General features: G+C 39.9%; 1 protein-coding gene across 14 annotated transcripts in view; it reads right to left on the bottom strand.

Moving 5' to 3' along the window:
• Positions 1-18,342, bottom strand: part of BRSK2 (BR serine/threonine kinase 2) — a 327,161-nt gene that overhangs the window by 43,451 nt on the left and 265,368 nt on the right. For 9 of the 14 annotated variants that reach the window (XM_061342432.1, XM_061342436.1, XM_061342437.1 and 6 more), the window contains 4 exons: positions 12,952-13,116; positions 12,118-12,215; positions 6,893-7,043; positions 3,109-3,174 (listed from right to left, as the gene is read on the bottom strand). In XM_061342432.1, the coding sequence (XP_061198416.1) occupies positions 3,109-3,174; positions 6,893-7,043; positions 12,118-12,215; positions 12,952-13,116 (480 nt within the window). The remainder of the gene's footprint in view (positions 1-3,108; positions 3,175-6,892; positions 7,044-12,117; positions 12,216-12,951; positions 13,117-18,342) is intronic. The other 5 variants (XM_061342434.1, XM_061342433.1, XM_061342440.1 and 2 more) reach the window with 1 other exon arrangement.

The raw sequence follows: 18,342 nt of genomic DNA, 5'->3' as shown, positions 1-18,342 counted from the left end.
TATTGACTTTGAAGCCTAGTGACAAAAACTTCAGTATTCTTAATTTTTCACTACTAACCAGAGCATTCAAGATCAAAAAGAATAGTCAGGTTATTAAGTTTTCAGGTGTGCAAGTAAAGAAACTCAGGAAAGTGTCACCACCTTTTCACATTAATTTAGATTAGATTAGGAACAAACAAACAAAATAATCTGGTGTTATTAAGACAAATTATTTTCAAGTCAGATGCAGCACTTTTTTCCTGTCTGTCTCTTTCTTTCTCTCATTCTCCCCATTTTCAATAACAGGCTCCCAAGCTGCCAAAGCTACCCCTGGCTGGGTGAGGAAAATCCATTCTCCACAAGACAGTCACCAACAGAAATGCCCAATTTAATATATGCCCAGTAGATTTCACAGTTTACTGCTCAGTGCAACTAGCCATGCTTCTGGTTACATCAACATTGCAAATGCTGGGCTGGGCGACGCAAGGCAGTTTTGAGAAAAGTTAAAATTAAAACATAGAATAGAAAGAAAAAGCTGTTTTGCTACACATTTATAGAGAAGTGGAAAGAAGCATTACAGTAAGTTCTTTTCCATGTGTTTGAGTGACACTCCATTTGTATTTCAGCCTGGAGTGCAAATTTGGGAAACATCTAATTCGTATATATACAAATACATGTATATGTATATATTTAGGGACAAACGCTGTCCTCAATTGTGCCTGTACAAATCTATCTACAGTGATGTAACTGAGAAGAGCAAATTGACACCCATTGCGTATTGGAACATGTGTGTATATTTATACAGAAAATACACCCACATTCACACATGCAGAATATTAAAATGTAAATAGAATGGGTGCAAGAAGGTTGTTTCATTTTTCTTTCAAGTCATTTTCCCAACAGGGAAGGCACTGAAGAGGTTAACAAAGAGAATGAAAAGCAAATTAACAGTAGGGTAAAGGAAAAGGGAATGAGGTTTAAAAAAAATTAACAATCCCAGGACACAATAGACCCAGAAGCGCAGACATGTGCATTCCCTACAATACTGAAGCAAGTGAACTACGGAGCTGCAGCAACCCAGATACAGAAGAAGAGAAGCACTGAAAGAGGGGGGTGAAAGTCAGAAAGAAAGAAAAAGAAAAAGAAAGGGACAGTGGCCTCAGCTACTAAGACAACCATGTGCATCTAGAGGGAAGGGACCCTTAAAGATGCAGTATTCCTTTAAAAAAGACATCATAAAGTTGGATAATTAAACACTGGCCAAAAATTTAATGGCCACCATGATTAGCTAACCCCATTTTGCTGGGGTTCTCTTTGCTGCCTATCAATTCCTTTTATGTGTCTGTGCAAAGATCCAGAACCCAGGTCCTCTCGCTTTCCCACCACTGAGGTCCTTCATCTAACTCTTAGAAGTGGGAGGGAGGCAAGACCACAGAAAATGTGATCCTCCAAAAATGAGCTTGGTCCTTCAATGAGAAGGATCCTGGCTGATGCTCGTTCAGTGCTCTAACCTCCTCCTGCTGTACTCTGAAAAATACCACCTTTGAGAGGGAACACAAAATGCCCATGTGTACTTAAGAAATTCCCTTAGTGGTTACTGAAAGGTCGTTTCTTCTGCTCTTAACACAGCTGTAGCAGTTACTAGAGAAAGAGGGACAATGAATGGTGCTGGAAACATCTGCTGAAAGAGCCTTCTCCTGTCACAAACAAAATTTCTGCACTTCTCTTATGGGGCCTGACTTGTAATTACTGTGGAAAAGCTCATCTTCAGAGAAGCTTCAGACTGACTTTTAATGCAAGAAATGCATGTTTAAGGGGAATCAGAGAAAGGAACAGGAATTCCTCTGTCTATAGTAACAATCCAGGACAGCCCAGTCACTAAAGACTGTATAACCACTACTTCTTCACGGCTGCAACACTTAGAGGTTTCTAATAGTTCAGGTCCAGTGTTTTGTTTCTATCTTCTCTTGGGTGCTTTATGCAACACATGAGGCACAACCTCTCCCGCAGATGCATGATGTTCTTCATTGTGGCAGGTTTGAGAGCTGAAACGCTGCCCACCCAGGACTGCCTCAGCCTGCAAAAGGCCAAAACAGGGGCTGTCCCTCACACGTTATGACTCCTGAGGTTTAAAGGTCACATGTTTCTTTAAATACAAAGATTTTTATTAAAAGGGAAAACAGGAAGAAGAATGGTTTGCCAAGTCCACAGGTTCCTTTAAAGAACCCACTGCTTCCCCCTTTTTGAATCATACAGAACACTCTTAACCTTTGAGTAAGCTAAGTGTTTGTCTAAAATGTATAAGGATTACATTTTGATGAAGAATTATCCAATTGGGATGCCAGTTTTTAACATTAGAGAAAAATTCTCTTTTTCTAAGACTGAAATTTTAGGAATAAGATGTTCACTAAAAGCCTTCCCAAAAGTCTAAACTTTTTTTTTTTTTGTTTATGGATCCACATGAGTCCAGTTAAACTCCCTAAACCTAGTGGCCTGCATGTCTTCCATTGTGCCTCTATTCACCGTTGTGAGTTACCCTTTTTGTTATGCTTCGCCATCTGCCACTTGAACTGGTAGACTAGAATCATCCTCCAAAAACCATCTTTGATCATCTTTTCCTCTTGTGTTCTCTGCTGCAGCCAGGGTAGTCTTAAGGAGTTTGACTCCTAGCTGCAGGCACTTAATATTTTGCTCAGACAGGATTTCCAAAGTTTCCTACCATTGCTGTCACTAAATCAGTTGTGTTGCTATTTCTAGTGCTGGGGGTGGAGCAATGTGGGCTTTCCTAGTGTTTTATATTCCAAAGGAGTCTTAGCAAGTATGTTTTCTACCCTGGGCATGCTCACTCATGGCAGAACCGAACCAGAAGTAGCAGTAGGATGAAATTTTGGTGGAGAAAACACCGGTACAGTCACACTGTACTGTGTGTGTCACAGGCTGCACTGGGGATAGCCTCAAATGAATGGTACTGTACAAAAATATGTATAGTGTGGGGCTGTAAATATTCCACCTTCTTTCTTTCTCTCTAAAGAGAGAACAGCTATGTCCCCATACAAAGAAGGTAAGTACTGCATCTTTAAGGTCTCAGCAGTGAGGTAGAGGAGAGGAACATATTGTCAGTGTTTATACCTTTCTTCTTTGTTGAATTTGGGATTGGCTTCAGAGATATCCAGGCTTTTACTGAACATTGTTTTACTATGGCAGGAACAAAGCGAGAAAACAGAGTTACTAGTGTGGACATTTATAAAGAGAGTCACCTGAAGCAATGCTGGACACCCAGCCCCCCAACCCATCCTCCCCTTTTAAGCAATACTTTGAAAAAACTCTTTTACTTTCCAACTTGGCTCAAGCCAAGTTCATTATCTCCCCCTGACTTATGAGGTCTTAAGATGACTTCCCCCATACATACTTGTAATCCCTGCTCTCCTTTACCCAACTGAAAACCAAAGGATCATCTACTTTGTCACATTGTCCAGGGAAAACAGACCATGCCTGAAGGCCCAAATTGCAAAGCACTCATTACTCAGACTTTTCTAGAAGACTTCAACACTAAGCGCAGCCTGGGAAAAAGGTTAAAATCGTACCATAGAGCCTCTTAGAGGAACAGTAATCCATTTTGTATTCTAATATATAGGGTCCATTACCACTTACTCCCAGCAATATTCCCTACACTCCCTGCATAGAGAAATGCCCTTCTTTATAATCTTGGGTCCAAACCCCTGAAGCTTAGAAGCAAAATTCCCTACACTTTGCTGAAGGGCAGCTCTCTGTAACATATTTCCCTGGTAATATCCTTCGCTGTTTCACAAAACACTGCTTTCTAATGTTAGCTGATCTTTCATGCAAGCTATCCGCTTCAATAACCAGAAGAAAATGAATAGTGAATGAAGCCCATTTTAGAACAGTTTTTGGATTCTCACAGCAGAGCTGTTGAAAATTTCTGGCATACCTCTGACAGATTCTAGCTCCCATGGAATTCTTTCTAGTCTGTGTGATTTTGGCACAAGGGACAAATTAGCTGGTGTTAAAACTAAGCTCAGAAGCTACCTCTTTTCTTTTGATATTTCAATGAAATACCAGATAGTTTGAGAGGTGTGGATACCACAAAAGCAGAAGCAATTAAGACGTAATTATGAACTCATATAGTTGACAACAGGGAAAACTGGGAATTAACAAAACTTAGTCACCAGTTTTAGGCTGGTTGGTGTTTGTGCATACTAACTTTGCCATATACAAAGACCCAATGGAGAGGTCAGCATAAACATTTCAAGGAATCTGTAAGCTCAACAAGCAGCCTTTGTCCTGAGTTCTGCATCTACTTTATCCAAAAGTAAGTCACTGAAGGTCTATGTTTTTCACTAATATTTTCTCAGCCTGTAGGGCTGAAGACTGCCAAGTTTCAAACCTCAGTGGAAAGATATGCCCTTAAACAAGCCAACACTAGACACATGTAATGTCCCCACATGCTTACCGAAAGCACAGTTCATCACACAGACACATAAACCAGAGGTTATAAAATAAATCCCTGTTATGGAAGCAAACATCTATTTACTACTTGGAAAGAGGACTATAGGGCTAAATTACAGGACACATGGGTGTGTTCTGCCCACTGGTTAGACGTGTATGACAGCTCAAGAAAGAAGCAATGGCTCTATGTCTTTGGATGTTTACACAAGTCATCTGTGTCTAAACAGAAGACCTGTTTCTATGGTCCACCTCCCTGTCCTCCTAGTATTGTAGGATAACAGCACTGAATAGTCATCTGTTGAGACCAAAATTGTCATTCTTCAAAAAGCATTCACCTCTGGGATCTAAGCCCTACTGCTGTAAAATCCACTGTCAGTAGGTTATTTCATGGAATATAGCATGCAACTAGCCATTAAAAATTCCCACTCTTGGTGGAAGGCACTTGTCGTTTTGTTACTGACTGTTCTGACAGATGGTAACCCATCAGCAGTGCATCATTCCCAGACAACCCCCATGCAGTGGTGTTCGTTAATGAAGCCAGTGCAAGTTATAAATGACTGTGCTGCCAGCAACACAAAATGTGCTGTTGTCATCTGTGGATGTGGATGGTATGAATTATGGAAGCTCACACATGGAGTAAAATAACATCTTCTCTTTAACCCCTTCCAAAACAAGTACTACCAAGCCCATCACCATCAGTCATGGTGTTATTACATCCCTTTCTCCACCCTTAATCACACCTTTATGTCCAGCTCTGAGCTGTGGTATGCATTGCCCTGTATTTCTTTTGTGCCTGGCAGGTTTTGCTTCATCCTTAAGCCAAAGCCCTTCTTTATTGGCATGTAGCCTGAGTTTGTCTTTGCTCTGAACTCATCTCAGACCTTTTGACTTCAATTGTACCCTCATGTGCAGAATTGAGTGAGACATTTAAAACCAAAAGAAATACTTCGCATAGCAAGACACAGCTTTGCTTCTTTGGATATTTGAATCCAAAGTCAAAACTGAGAGCTGGAAGAAAAGGTTTCTGCTCTTGGAAAACGTCGGGATCAATCTAACACCTCCTGTTCGGAGCGCTGTCTGGCCCTGGCAGCTTCGTGACCCATGCACCTACCAGGCACAAGATTAAATACTGCAAGCTGAATAAGGAGTGAGCAACTGTTTGCCTGTGTTGTGGTCATCCTCATCACAGTGAGGCCTATGAATAACACTGAGCACGCCTTGTTCTGAACACTTCCTTTGCCCAGACTTCACACCAAAGTGAACTATATATTCAAGAAAGGTTTCCAGCCTACACTACAATGGCTGTGCATCTCAAGGCCACATATCCAAGTCTGAATTAAATCCTAGCAGATTCTGCAAATCACCATTTTTCCCTCACTGTAGATAGAACTGTAACAGTTGCCCGCAAAACTTTCCAGGAATTCTAGGGGCCTTTGGACATATAATTATTTTCTTTCTTCACCCAGTTCTCAGTCAGCAAAGGGAGTTTCTGGGCACAGAAGGATCTTTTTGAACAGATCTGCACAGCTAAACAAAAAAATCATGTCAAGATTCAAAAGATGAAACAGAAGTTACAGCATCATCATCATACATTTATGTGTTCTTTTATACTGATTGATTTATGCAAGTGTGAATCCAAATGCATGTGCTTCCCTTAGGCTAGTCATAGGGAGTGAGGAAGCAACTTCCATGGTTCACATAGGTGGACTTCTACAGTTAGCTTACTCTCCCTGCTTGAGAAGATATCATTTTCCTCTGCTGTTTCTCCGCAAAACTGACATTTTTTTTTATAGAAAAGAGCCAAAATTATACATATTCCATTACTTGACAGGCATGTGATAATTTGTTTGGGTCAGATGCATGCTGGCTCTGAAAGCGTATTTTAGAGGCATCTTCAGATGCCTGGACAGGGCTTTCGAGATTCAAGCTGTTCTGATGACACGGAGGGTGGGGTTCATTTCATTTAACTTTGGGTGCCCAAAAGCTAGGTACCTAGTCCAAGACTAGATTCCTGTTGTAGGCTGTGAAGACAGAGAGGAACAACCAGAGGGTAATTCATCTTAAGACTGTTAGAACAGAGGATGTATCTGAGACCTTCCAAAGCCCTCATCTGTCCCCACTGCCTAGAGTGACAGCCTGTATCACAAGCTTAGACTGAATGCCTATGTTCTTGACAATTAAAAAGAGGTGAGATGAATCTCGCCCAGAGGATGTAGTGGTTTCCTGAGCAAAAGCTGTAAGCAAACAGAACCCTGAAGCCCCTGGCAAGACTGCTGGTCCTGTGTGCATAAGCGCTGCTGGCTGTCACATCATGTTGCAAATGTGTTTGGAAGTTGTAATGAGTGCTGGTGCAAACAGAAAAGCTCTGCAGCTCTTTTGTATGCATAACATAAAAGGGAGGAGCAAACCCAGACAGGCAGGACTCCTGGGTAAAGCGGAGACCCACCTCTGTCCATGTTGTGCCATTTCGATAGCTCTGCGAGCAGGGACTGGGGAGCCGCCATCTGTCACACTGAGAACCTCCATCGACTTCCTTTCTGGACGCCGCTTCCCATGCCTGTTCAGCATTGGGGAGTCCACACGCTTCCTAGGGGGATCTTTAGGAAAAGAAGACACAGTCAGCTGAATTCAGCTGTGAGTTACCTCACACAGGATGGCTAAATCCTCTCCCAACAATCTCACTCTCACACCTCCCCTTACAGAGACACGTATCATTGAGATGGAGCTGCACATTTGCAGTTTCTCCCTTCTTCCAAATTTGCAAACATTAAGACATAAGTTGCAATCCAACTACAGAGAGAAGGAGCACTGCTACTGCCGTGAATGTACAAGCACTGCAAAATAAAGGTACAACTATAGCATAGGTTGCAGAAATTACCTTGCAAAGATGATAAGAGTAATAACACAATGATGCCATAGGCTATAGTACAAGCTGTTAGCCAGAGTATAAGACATCTAGGGATCCTGTATATATACTCAGGTTGCTACACCTTGCCTTTGATGTCCCTGCTAGCAGGCTTAAATGTGACAAAGGGACATGAGTACACTCTCAACACAAAATTGCATTCTGCTCTGAAAATATACCATTTTTTTGCATCTTTAAGATTAGATTTCATGTTTTGCCTGCTGCTTTATAATTTTCCTCCTGCAATGTTACAAATTAAACATACTTGTCTATCTGGGATGAATCACCAATAAGAGCTTCTAAAATTTATTTCAGAGGTCATTGTAAAGCTTTTACTGCTATAGTAACTGAAATGCTTTACATTTTTCATTGTGTAACATTTCTGAGAGGTATTGAAATGCTACTTTCACTTTGCACATTGAAAACTGAGGTATAAGAATAAGATCATTCTTAAAGTTCATTCTTAAAGCTGCTGGCAAACATTTACTGAGGTTCTGAGGAGCACCTATATTGCTCTGAAAAGAGATTCTTTGACACCAAACTGCAGAAGGTGACTTGCCAAACCAAACCAATCCCATGGTGAAGCAGAGAACCAAATGCAGACCTGCTAAGGTATTTTACTACGAACAACTCTCATGGCATCAAAACAGTAGAGAGGAGGAAGACAGAAGAAAAATACAGAAGGATTTTCTTTTCTTTGGTAGGGCTATTCCACCATTCCACTTATAGACAAATTTTTAATTTTAGTGAAGAGTCACCACTTGTAAAAAAACACATCCTTCACCCCTGCATTTAGAAAGAAGCTCACAGTGCCCAGCCCCCAAGGCTTCATCCTCTGCCAGGACTGCTTTGAAAAAACAGAAATACCACAGAAATAGTCTGATAGTATTATTTTTATTATCCTGCCCTCCTCCTGCCCTCATCTACTTGCTTGTTTCTTCTCTCTCTCACATCACGCTTTTTAGAACAAGATCTCTTTAAAGCAGTGCTTATTCTTGAAACAATGAGCATGAGCAAAGACAGATCAAATGCAAATAGCTAGTAATAACAACTGACCCCATTACCGTATAGCTCATGTTCTTTGAATTAATAGTAATAATGTTCCTATTAAAAAATAATTCGAAAAAAGCAGTTGCACCTCATTCCATTTCAAACTATGTCCAGTAATAAAACATTAGCAGAAAATACTAGTAGATGCGGTGACCTCCAGATTAGGAAAAATATATAGTGTGTAAAGTTAAGGGAAAAATGAAGTGAGATAAACCTAATAAACCACAAGCAAGTGGTCAGAAGTAAGCTGGGACAAGGTTTAGACATTTCAAACTCTTTCTTCTTCAAACAAGTCCAAAGTATGAGAAAGGATTTACTTCACAGGACAACTGCTGGTATCAGAAGTGTGACTGGAGCTGAGTAACACACATGATGACAAAGTAAACATGTTTAGTATCCATGACAGGGTTTTGCAGATGAATATCAGCATTAGAAAGGAGGGTGGAAGAGTGGAGTTTAAAAGAAAGTAAAAAGAAGACAGAAGAAGAAAGATTAAGAAAGCAGCTGATGTCAAAAGAATGGAGATAAGCAAACTCAGACTGCATCAGTGTTAGTTACTAATAGAGTACAGACAAGAAAGCTGGATACAGACAAGAAAACCAGCTTATGAACAGATATTTTAAAAGGCAATTTGATCCAGGTATGTTCAAACCAGAAGACTTTAGTAAAAGGAAATTCAGCTCAATGACACTTGCAAAAGTGACAGGCCGAATATAAGGTGGACATTAAAAGACAGTGAAGAAGAAATTCAAAGAAAAATTAGCTAAAGACTTGAATAATAGTGTTATGTACAGCTATCAGAAAGCTTGAGAGGACAGTAGCCAGAAGAGGGAATCAAAAGAACAATTAAGGAGGAGGTTATCACTAACAAGCTAAATGGTTCTTTAATACCAGTCCCCCCTGATAAATATGCTGGAAAATATTGATTTCTAACCTGTATTTTAAACTATCAAAGAGAGAATAAGCAAAAAGAGCAGGTCCTTAAAAACACCTATAAATTCAACAAGAGCACTTCAGAAAAGTTTTTATGGAAAATACATCCATAAGCTTGCATGAGTGGGGCTGAGCGTCTAACAAAGATATACGATTCTTCTTTAAAATTGGCCACAATCCTACAGTACACATGCCTGAGAGTAGCAAGTGTATTTTTCACACATATTCTTCAAAAGGGTCTGAGTAAGAAATGACAGGGCACTGAATCTGTCATCTTACCAAATGCAAAGACACTAAAGAAACAGTTAAATACACGGCCATCCTGCCATAAAGACTAAAGTGGTGTCATATAAAAATAGTAGGATATTTTGTGAAAGGACAAGAATTAAAAATAGGAAAACCTCCAGTGTTTGCTCTTCATTTCTTGATTCTCTGGAAATATTTCACATGGGGGGAAAAACTCAAGTCCTAGTCTGGATCTGTGATAGTTGTGAGGATGTATTTTCCTTTTATTTCACATCAGAAAAGTGAAGTCATTCCTAAGGATTTTTATGGAGGGAAAGAGAATTGTATGGGTAATGATCCAATTATAAAGGCATTCAACTGGAAGATGGGAAATAAAGGTTCAAATTCTGAGTTTGAATGAGGCACCTACATCCTATATGGCTGTTCTGTCCCAATCTTTTGTTCTCCAGTTTATTAAGAAGCTGCACCCCACAAAAGCTTTTTCTTCAAGGAGACATTAGATGACATTCGTTCACTTTACTGAGAAGTTTCTCATTTCTATGTTTTCAGGTAAAGAAAATGAGCTGGACTTGCAATATGCTGAAGGTGGCCCTTCCCTGGCCCTTTAAGAATACTTCACATAGCTGAAAACAGACAAAAGGGACACCAGAGGAGAGCGCTAGTCCGATCTGGCCATATTTTTACCTGCATCCATCCTTTCTGAGACCTAACATGCAAAGAAAGATGAAATAGCAAAAAACTCTGAGATACATTTTTTTTTCTTTTTTTTTTTTTTTTTCTGGCAAGAGCTCAGGCAGGGCACAACTCTCATGATGTGGTTTCTCCAAGCTGCTGTTACTAAGTCTGTTACTTTTTCTCTGCTATTCTTTGTTTGTGCAAGGCCACTGCTAATGGCTGATGACGAGATATTCATCAGAAGCATGAGTGCTCTTAATTAAATTTGCCCCATGTTCTCAGAGATACCGCTGGGAACACAGGAGGTAGAAGTCCCCCGTGGAAGAGAAAATACAACCTACAAACACATAAAGAATATCACTTAAAGAGTCTAAAATGTACCGATGATACCTTCAGAGTGGTGTTTCCCTGTTGGGTTCATTTTCTTTCTTTGTACAAAGAAATACAAGAGTGGAGCATAATATTTCAGTTCAAACCATGAAAATGCTTTGGCATGTGGAAGAGAGATATATGATATATTTAAGGTATAGCTACATATTCACTTATATGCTGGGTACGAAGATTCTAGAGTCACCTTGCTTCTTATGAAAAAAGCATTTCTAAACCAAGATGATGGTGTCTTTATATGGCAGGATAATCTGTTTGAGTCAAAAGCTGATAGTAAAGTGCCAAATGACAAACTGCACTAAGCAAGGAGCCACAGGACCTACAGTTGGGGTATCTACCTATCTTCATCAGGATCCCTGCTAACATGTTCTCTGTAGCTCCAACCAGGTAAGAGTTTAAAAATTACATGTTAACTAAGAATTTCCATCTCCCACAGAAAAGATTTCTCTGCAAAATTATAGGGCCTGGAGCCTGGAACTTGGATAAGGTAATAATTCAACAGAGTATTAATAAACTTACAGTTCAATATACTACTGCCCTGTAGACTTGGGAGATTCCAGGCTTTCCAGTGAAAATAAAGAGCACTTTGCTTCTAGCCTTCAAAGTGCTGAAATACAATAGCTGAAAATCACAACACTATTAAATGTAAAATATAATAAATGTAAGTATAAAATGTAAATATAAAATGCAAAATATAGTAAAAATGCTGTTTCAGGTGTTTGGTAGAAGTGACTATCTTTTATCAGTTACACTTTTGACACTCTGCAGAGCAAGAGTCACTTATATAGTTAGCTTGTTAGGAAAGCATCTTATGTGTTATCTAGATTAATGAAGTCCTTGGTCATCAGCAGTACCCTAAAATACTAATGAACAGTTCTTCAGGAATAAAGTGGTATCACAAAAGCTTTTTAAGATATATAATCTTAGTGCATATTAAGCTTTTAAAATCTTTCTAAGACAGTCCAAACACACAAGTTTGATGTATATACTATAAACAGGTGATGCTATTTATACTTTCAACAGTGTATATGTTTACCTACAGAAAGGAGAAAGTGTGCACATATAACTTCATTGGGATACAATATTAGAGTCTTACTAGCTGAAAGCCAGAGGTAGCATTTCTGCAATACTGAATGCAGATTAGTAATTAGGAAATCCTGCCACTAGATTATACTGCTTCTAAACCTTATCTACCTCCAGAGAACCAGCTTGCGGGTTCATGTGATATATTTGAAATGAAGACCAACTTGGATGTTTCTGCACTGTAAGACAGACATGTCCTGAAAAATTTAGCCTTTTAGTTTAACCACACAACAGACCTGCCTGCCTCAGGCTAAAGATCCTCACCAATGCTATATACCATTCCAGTGAGAAGGTAACAGTGGTGCTAGGGTTTGGGTATACATTTAAAAAACAAAAGGTGAAAAGGAATTAGTTGAGATAGGTTCATGGTGACAAGATCATATCTGGAGTACCTATTTCATTTCTAGGGGGAAGATCCTCATCTTCATGACTAGGATACCTCTCCTTCCGGTCAAGTAGAAGAAAATAAATCATTTTTTCTTGGTTTTCTCTGAAAAAAAAACACAAAAAACAACCACCAAACCGTTTAAATTTGAAGAGGGAAAAAAAAAACCCAACCCAAACCCACAACAAAACATCAACATGCAGATGAGCCCTTCTCATCAGTTACAGTTATTGTGAATAACCTTGTAATGGTCGTGAACCTGGCAGCTAGATACACCACCTGCAAAGCTTTTGAAAACCTTGCTGTCTCCAACAAGCAGTTAGTGAAAAAGGAAAAATGATTCCCATGTTACACACAAAGAACACAGGCACAAGACAGATGAGGTAATGTGTCCATAGGAAGTCCAAACTAAGAGTGGCGGCAAGACAGTTGTTCTGAGCATCTTAAGTGCTCTTTCCACTACGTGTCTCAACACCTCAGAAAATACACCAGCTCTCAGGCGAGGCTTGAAATAAACAAAAATTTGCCAGCAATGGCATACTCAACACAAACCACAGCAACAAAACATCCCCATCTGGACTGCCCATCTTTTCATGAAGTTACCTTGTCTCACAGCAGGAGAAGCGACAGCACCATGCCTCCAAGGCTTCTGACACATGGTGCAAGAAAGGCTCAGTGCTTGCTCCCAACACCTCACTAGCAAATGAGCAGCCAGAGGGCAGGAAGTTGCTATTGGTCCCTCACAGTGAGAAACATTAGTTAAAGTGCTACCTCTCCCCAGGTTTATAAGCATCCCAGCCCATGGACACCCAACTGATAGGAAGACTGAGCAAGTGCTTACTCTTCTGACAACAAGTCCTGTAAGAGTTTATTTCGGTCACGGAAGCAGCCTAATGAGTGCATGCTATCTAACACATCTGGATCAATATCCTCCAAGGAAGGGAGAGAACGAATCTGCACCTTTCGAGGGATTGGTTGCTCTGGTTCTGGCTCGTTCTTACCCCCTCTGCAGAGGAAAGAAGATGAGAGAGAGAAAGGGGGCAGGGAAAGAAGGAGAGAAAAGAAACATGAGTCACGAACCCATACTCTGAAACACAGCCTGCAGCAACAGATGGAAATAGCTTGTTAAATTCCCACTGAGAGATCAGAGCTCCCACCCAGACAATCTTCTCAGAAGAAACGGCCATGAAGGCTAAGAGTGACCAGTACCTTGTAGACTTGGGTCTTTAATGAGAAATGTTTGCATTCAGTCAGAAAGGCAGTAGGAACTTCACTTACCAGTGCCCTCATAATTAAAGCAGCTGCTAAGCATCCTAATGCCAAGCATTTATAAAACACTACATGGTTTTAGAGATGGTGTCTCATCAGCAGGCCAGACATCAGGCTATCATGCTGAAAAGTACAATCTGAATGGTTCTCTTTCAAAGAAGGAGCTGTTAACAAACCTTCACTATTTTGCACCAATCCTGATTACAGCTGGCATTGCAGCAGTTTCTTTCTTTAAAGCTTCCAACATGATTGAGAGACCTCATGTTCAGGTCCCAACTTGACACACTTTAAAGGGGTTTTGAGGAAACTGCCCTGCTTATTTACGTGCCCAAATGCAACAATCTGCTTCTTTTCAGACACACAAATTTGAAAATTGTGGCTCAGGTGTAAGTCCCAAGGTCAGTGGCAGACCTTGGAATACGCAATTAGCTGTAGAGCATATTACTCTCTCAAAAGCAGTAGCACAGGCTTCCTGCACAATTACCTCATCCCATTCACTAGGCTCAGGAAATACTAATTATTAGTTGCAATTAAAGGCCCTGACTGTAAGAAACTGATCAAGGTGTCAGGGTATCTATAACTGACTGAATGATATATATATTGCAGGCACCCTGAATACCCTTTGATTTTGTTTAGGTAAGTAGTGAGCAATTTACGTAAACTCTATCTACCTAAAGAGGTGGGATTGGCAGTAGTGGTATTTTGGTTGGAGAAACTGTCTACCCCGAGTCTTTGCGATTTCTCAGTGGATGCTTTGTGTGATGTTGAGGTTTTCATACTTTCTGGGTAAGGTCCTCCCTTCCGATGTTGAGGATTTCCTACTCTGTGGGTAAGCTTCTTCCTTTTCTTTCTGTGATATAAATGTGCAAATGTTGGGTCCAGGATCCCAGGATGGGCAACAGGAATCTGGAATATTTAAACTGCACCAGCTGGAAGTATTTGCTGTTTATGGGGATGTGTGTGGGCAAGAGATTCTTCCTTTTGATGCTAACAGAAATATGGTTAAAACTTGTGAACTTACTTGTACAGCTTAAAATGTTCTGGGCTCAGATGTGAACTATCCAAGTACCTACACAGAAAAAGGAGCTCCAAATAAAATGCCCCTAAGTTTTTATTGGGTAGGTTAGAAAGAAACCCTGGTAGGATCATACACGAGCTTGAGGTCTCAGCTAGTTCACCAAAATTAGAGTCAATGCAGATTATCTCCTCTGAGGTAAAAAGGTAAGACAAAGTCATTGCAGCAAGGGCTCTGATGCTAGCACAGGGCAGTTACATGCTATCAGAGATTGCTAGATGCTGCTTGCAATTTATTTTTAAGCAAGTTGAAATGGACTTGTGAGGCATCTGCTCTGTTAAGCATCACTTGCAGAAAGACTCTTCAGGAATTTTCATTTTATCTTCTCTTGAAGCAGTGAAAATGTCCTCATCCCCTTCTGGATACATGTCATGGAGTCACTCTTTTGTGCATTACATGGGTCGTGACAATATGGGTCAGATCCCACTTCTCTTACACTGAGCACTCACACATCCTGCTCATTTTACTCAATTTAGGATGGTGGAAGCAGAATACATAGGACAGAGAAAGAATCTCCACCTTGACATTCTTTCTTGTGTTTCAAACCAGTAAAACAGAGCTTCTGATACCCTCCTGGAGTCTTGCAGAAGTGTCTGTGTCTTCTGCAATGACAGCATTGTCCTGAATTAAACAGCTACATTAAGAAATCCTTGTTCAACTAAAGAAACATCTTATTCCTCGAGTGCCCTGTTGTTAAGAGGTAGCTGTTCCTACCTCTTAGCATTAGGATCTAGCTCTCAGGAGGTAGTAAGCAATGATTAGATTATAGCCTTGTTCTATTAAAGCCAATGATGACCTTGTCATTAAGATAAATTCTTGCAGGATGGACTTCTGAACAGCAGCTGAGTGTTTTTTGTTTTTAATCATCTGCAGTTCACTTATAAAAAGTATTGACTTAATTAATCACTCATTATGTTACAAGCAGATGTCCTTAAGGTAATTTAAAGAGATTAAAAAGAACTATTGTTTTTGGAAGTATTCAGAAAATCTGGCTTTCCTACTAGAGGACCTCATCTATAGCAGAATATCACCTGCAAACTTCTTTTGTATCAGTCAGCGTGGGAGCCATTTCTCGAGAGCACAGCTTGCCATCTTCTGTGCACTGAGAAGTAGCTTTTCCTTATGCCCTGCACCTGGTCAGCTTCAGACATAGTCAGGAATTTTCACACCTCCTCATCAGGTACAAGCAAAATCTGAAAAGTGCCTTGTCGTTTGGCAACTCAATTCAGTGCTTCAGGAAGTGAAAATCACCAGGTCTGGGCTGTGATTGGCATGACTGTATTGCCTGTTCCATTCCCAGTCTAGCAGAAAGTGACAAATTTGTTGCATTTGTTGCCCACATAGATATTAACCAGTATCACATGATGAATACTGCAAATCACATATATTTTTTTAAAGGCCTGCATGAATGTAATTGCTGCTTTAAAACCCACCCTCTTTTGTGAGGATCGGTGCATACAATGGCTGTGATTCCAGACCAGGGCGGACTTTTTCAGTCTCTCCAGGAAATTTGCTGGTGAATCAAACCAAGATGCACATTTGCATCAGTGCAAAGCAGAATTGGTACAGTTACGGGTTTTTTTTCCTCATTTTAGTAAATTTGGTACCTTCACAATTAGGGCAGTAACTCAGTGTTACATCGGTATGTATTTAACATAATAGCTAATTTTGCCCTTTTGCTTTATTAAAAAAGTTAGAATAGCTGCTGTTTATTTGCTGATTTGTGATAACCTATGCTTGAGTTAAAAAAAGAATTATTTCAATTAAACAGTCTTAAAAACCCTCACTGAATTAATTTGGGTGGAAGAGCAAGAAGAACTGGAGGTTGGTGATGAAAGGTTTCTCTCTGGTTTCTTTTTTCCTTTTTTTAGGCTTGTGAATCATGATTTCAGCTTTCAAGATCTGTTCCTCTGTCTGCCTAGTCTCAAATATAATCTTTTTCTCAGCTTTACAATAGCCTTAATATTTATCTGAAAAAATAAGTGAAATTACTTATATGTTCTGAGTACAACTTTCAGGTCAGTAACCTATACATGATGAAGAATGGGGATTACATAGCATAGGGGTGTTACACGTAATAAAAAAAAAAGAAAGATGTGAGCGAAGAGCCTCGGAGTAAAACACTTATAACCCCTCCTTCTCTGTCAGCATCACTATTTCCAAGCAAAATTAATGCAGAGAGGCTGTGAAACATTACCAGCTGAAAGTAGCTGAGTTTTGGAGGTGGCAGGGTTATTCACAGACTAAATTTAGCCAAAACAGATTAACCTCCTTAGGTCAATCCAAGACCAGTACAGAGAAAATGACAGAGAAACTCATTAAAAAAACTGTTTTGAACAGAAATTTTGTTTTAGGCAATCTGAGTATACTTCTGGGATAGCCTTCCTCTCTCTGTACTGACTACACTGGGAGTTTAGGGGAGAGCTGCTTTTGCAAAACTCGTTTTCTACTTCTGAAAAAAGCTCCAGATGCTATTTCCATTGGGGCAGAAAACCATTTACTGTGTCAATCATCAGAAAATCTGACCTTCATTGAGAAGTACATTAAAATGTTCAAACACTTTTATGTCTGCAAACAAAATAAATCTTCAAATTCTAAATCTCGAATAAAGTCATGAAATAACACCTGCCTAATTGTCCATTTGAGCCTGGGACAGCAGTCTTCTGACAGGTAAAAACTTTCATGCAAAAATGTTGAGGAGGGTTAGAATAATAATGTAAGTGCTCAATGACATTTCATTTTATCCTGTTCCAGTTCTGATCAAAGCCCAGAGAAAGTCAGCTCCATGAAGAAACAGAGGTGATCAACTGTCCAGACTGATGTAAACAGCATTTACTTCTGCAACTGCTAATAAGACATAACAGGAGGGGGATTTCAGAGGTTACAATTAGAGATTTCCCCCGTCCATTTCTCCTTCATTTTTCCATGAGAGTTTAAAAATAAATTGATGCTGCATCAAACAACACTCCAGTTCTCCTTTATTTTAAAAAGGTAGCATGTAGGGAACTGTAACTGTAACTGTAGCGATCATGAAAAAGCCATGGGCCGAGTGCTGCCACCATTTCAGGTGAACTGAGAAAAAACCATGTTATTCAACAAACTGTTGAATGCCCTCAGGTCCTATCAAAGTCAGGTAAATCCAGAAGTGAACACTGCCCATATGACAGAGAAAACAAGAGAAATCAAAACCGAAGGTGTTTGGGTTTGGTTTTTTTTTTTCAGTTGGTGACAGGCTTAAACACTTGTTCATATTATCCTCAAGTATTTCACAAGAGCCTAATGATAGGATTTGGAAGGCAGGACTTTTCTTATCACCCACCTGGGGAACCTATAACTATGCTGACCTGAGAAGCATGTATCAAAGCATCATTTACTTGTTTAATATGTGAAGTATTCTCCCTAGTCTGATTAAGTTATCAGCACATAAAAAAATGTTATTTACTTAGGTTCATTGAAATACCATTAAAGCTACACAAAGTGCAAGGTCATTTTTAAAAGCCATCAATTTTCCTTATATTCAAACCACTAGACAGGCAAGTAGTTGTCTCAGAGACCTCCTGTTTCACTGTGAAGACTGCTGCTTTTAACCAAGTCACAGAACTGCTCTCACATCAACAGGTTACAAGGTCAGAAGCAGCCTCTTAGCTTGCTGCAAAGAAGGAGTAGAGATTAAGACAGAAAAGCTCCTGCTCACAGGTGCGTACTTACAAATATCATACTTTCTGTTTCTAGTTCATAGAAAAGACACGAAGAAACAAATGAAAGCTTTTTTGTCAAGAAGGTATTCCAAGGGATAGTCTGTAGTACTTGAATAGCAACCTAAATATGGCTGGCAGTTGGGGGGGGGGGGGGGGTTTGCTGATGACTTGTAGGTATCTTTTGAATACA

This window comes from Neopsephotus bourkii, unplaced genomic scaffold (genome assembly GCF_033783945.1).
Source record: "Neopsephotus bourkii isolate Nb327-2 ecotype Australia unplaced genomic scaffold, CSIRO-AGI_Nbou_v1 NB_1792, whole genome shotgun sequence".
In the NCBI taxonomy this organism is placed as follows: domain Eukaryota; kingdom Metazoa; phylum Chordata; class Aves; order Psittaciformes; family Psittacidae; genus Neopsephotus; species Neopsephotus bourkii.
This window is presented reverse-complemented; position numbering and strand designations above follow the sequence as displayed.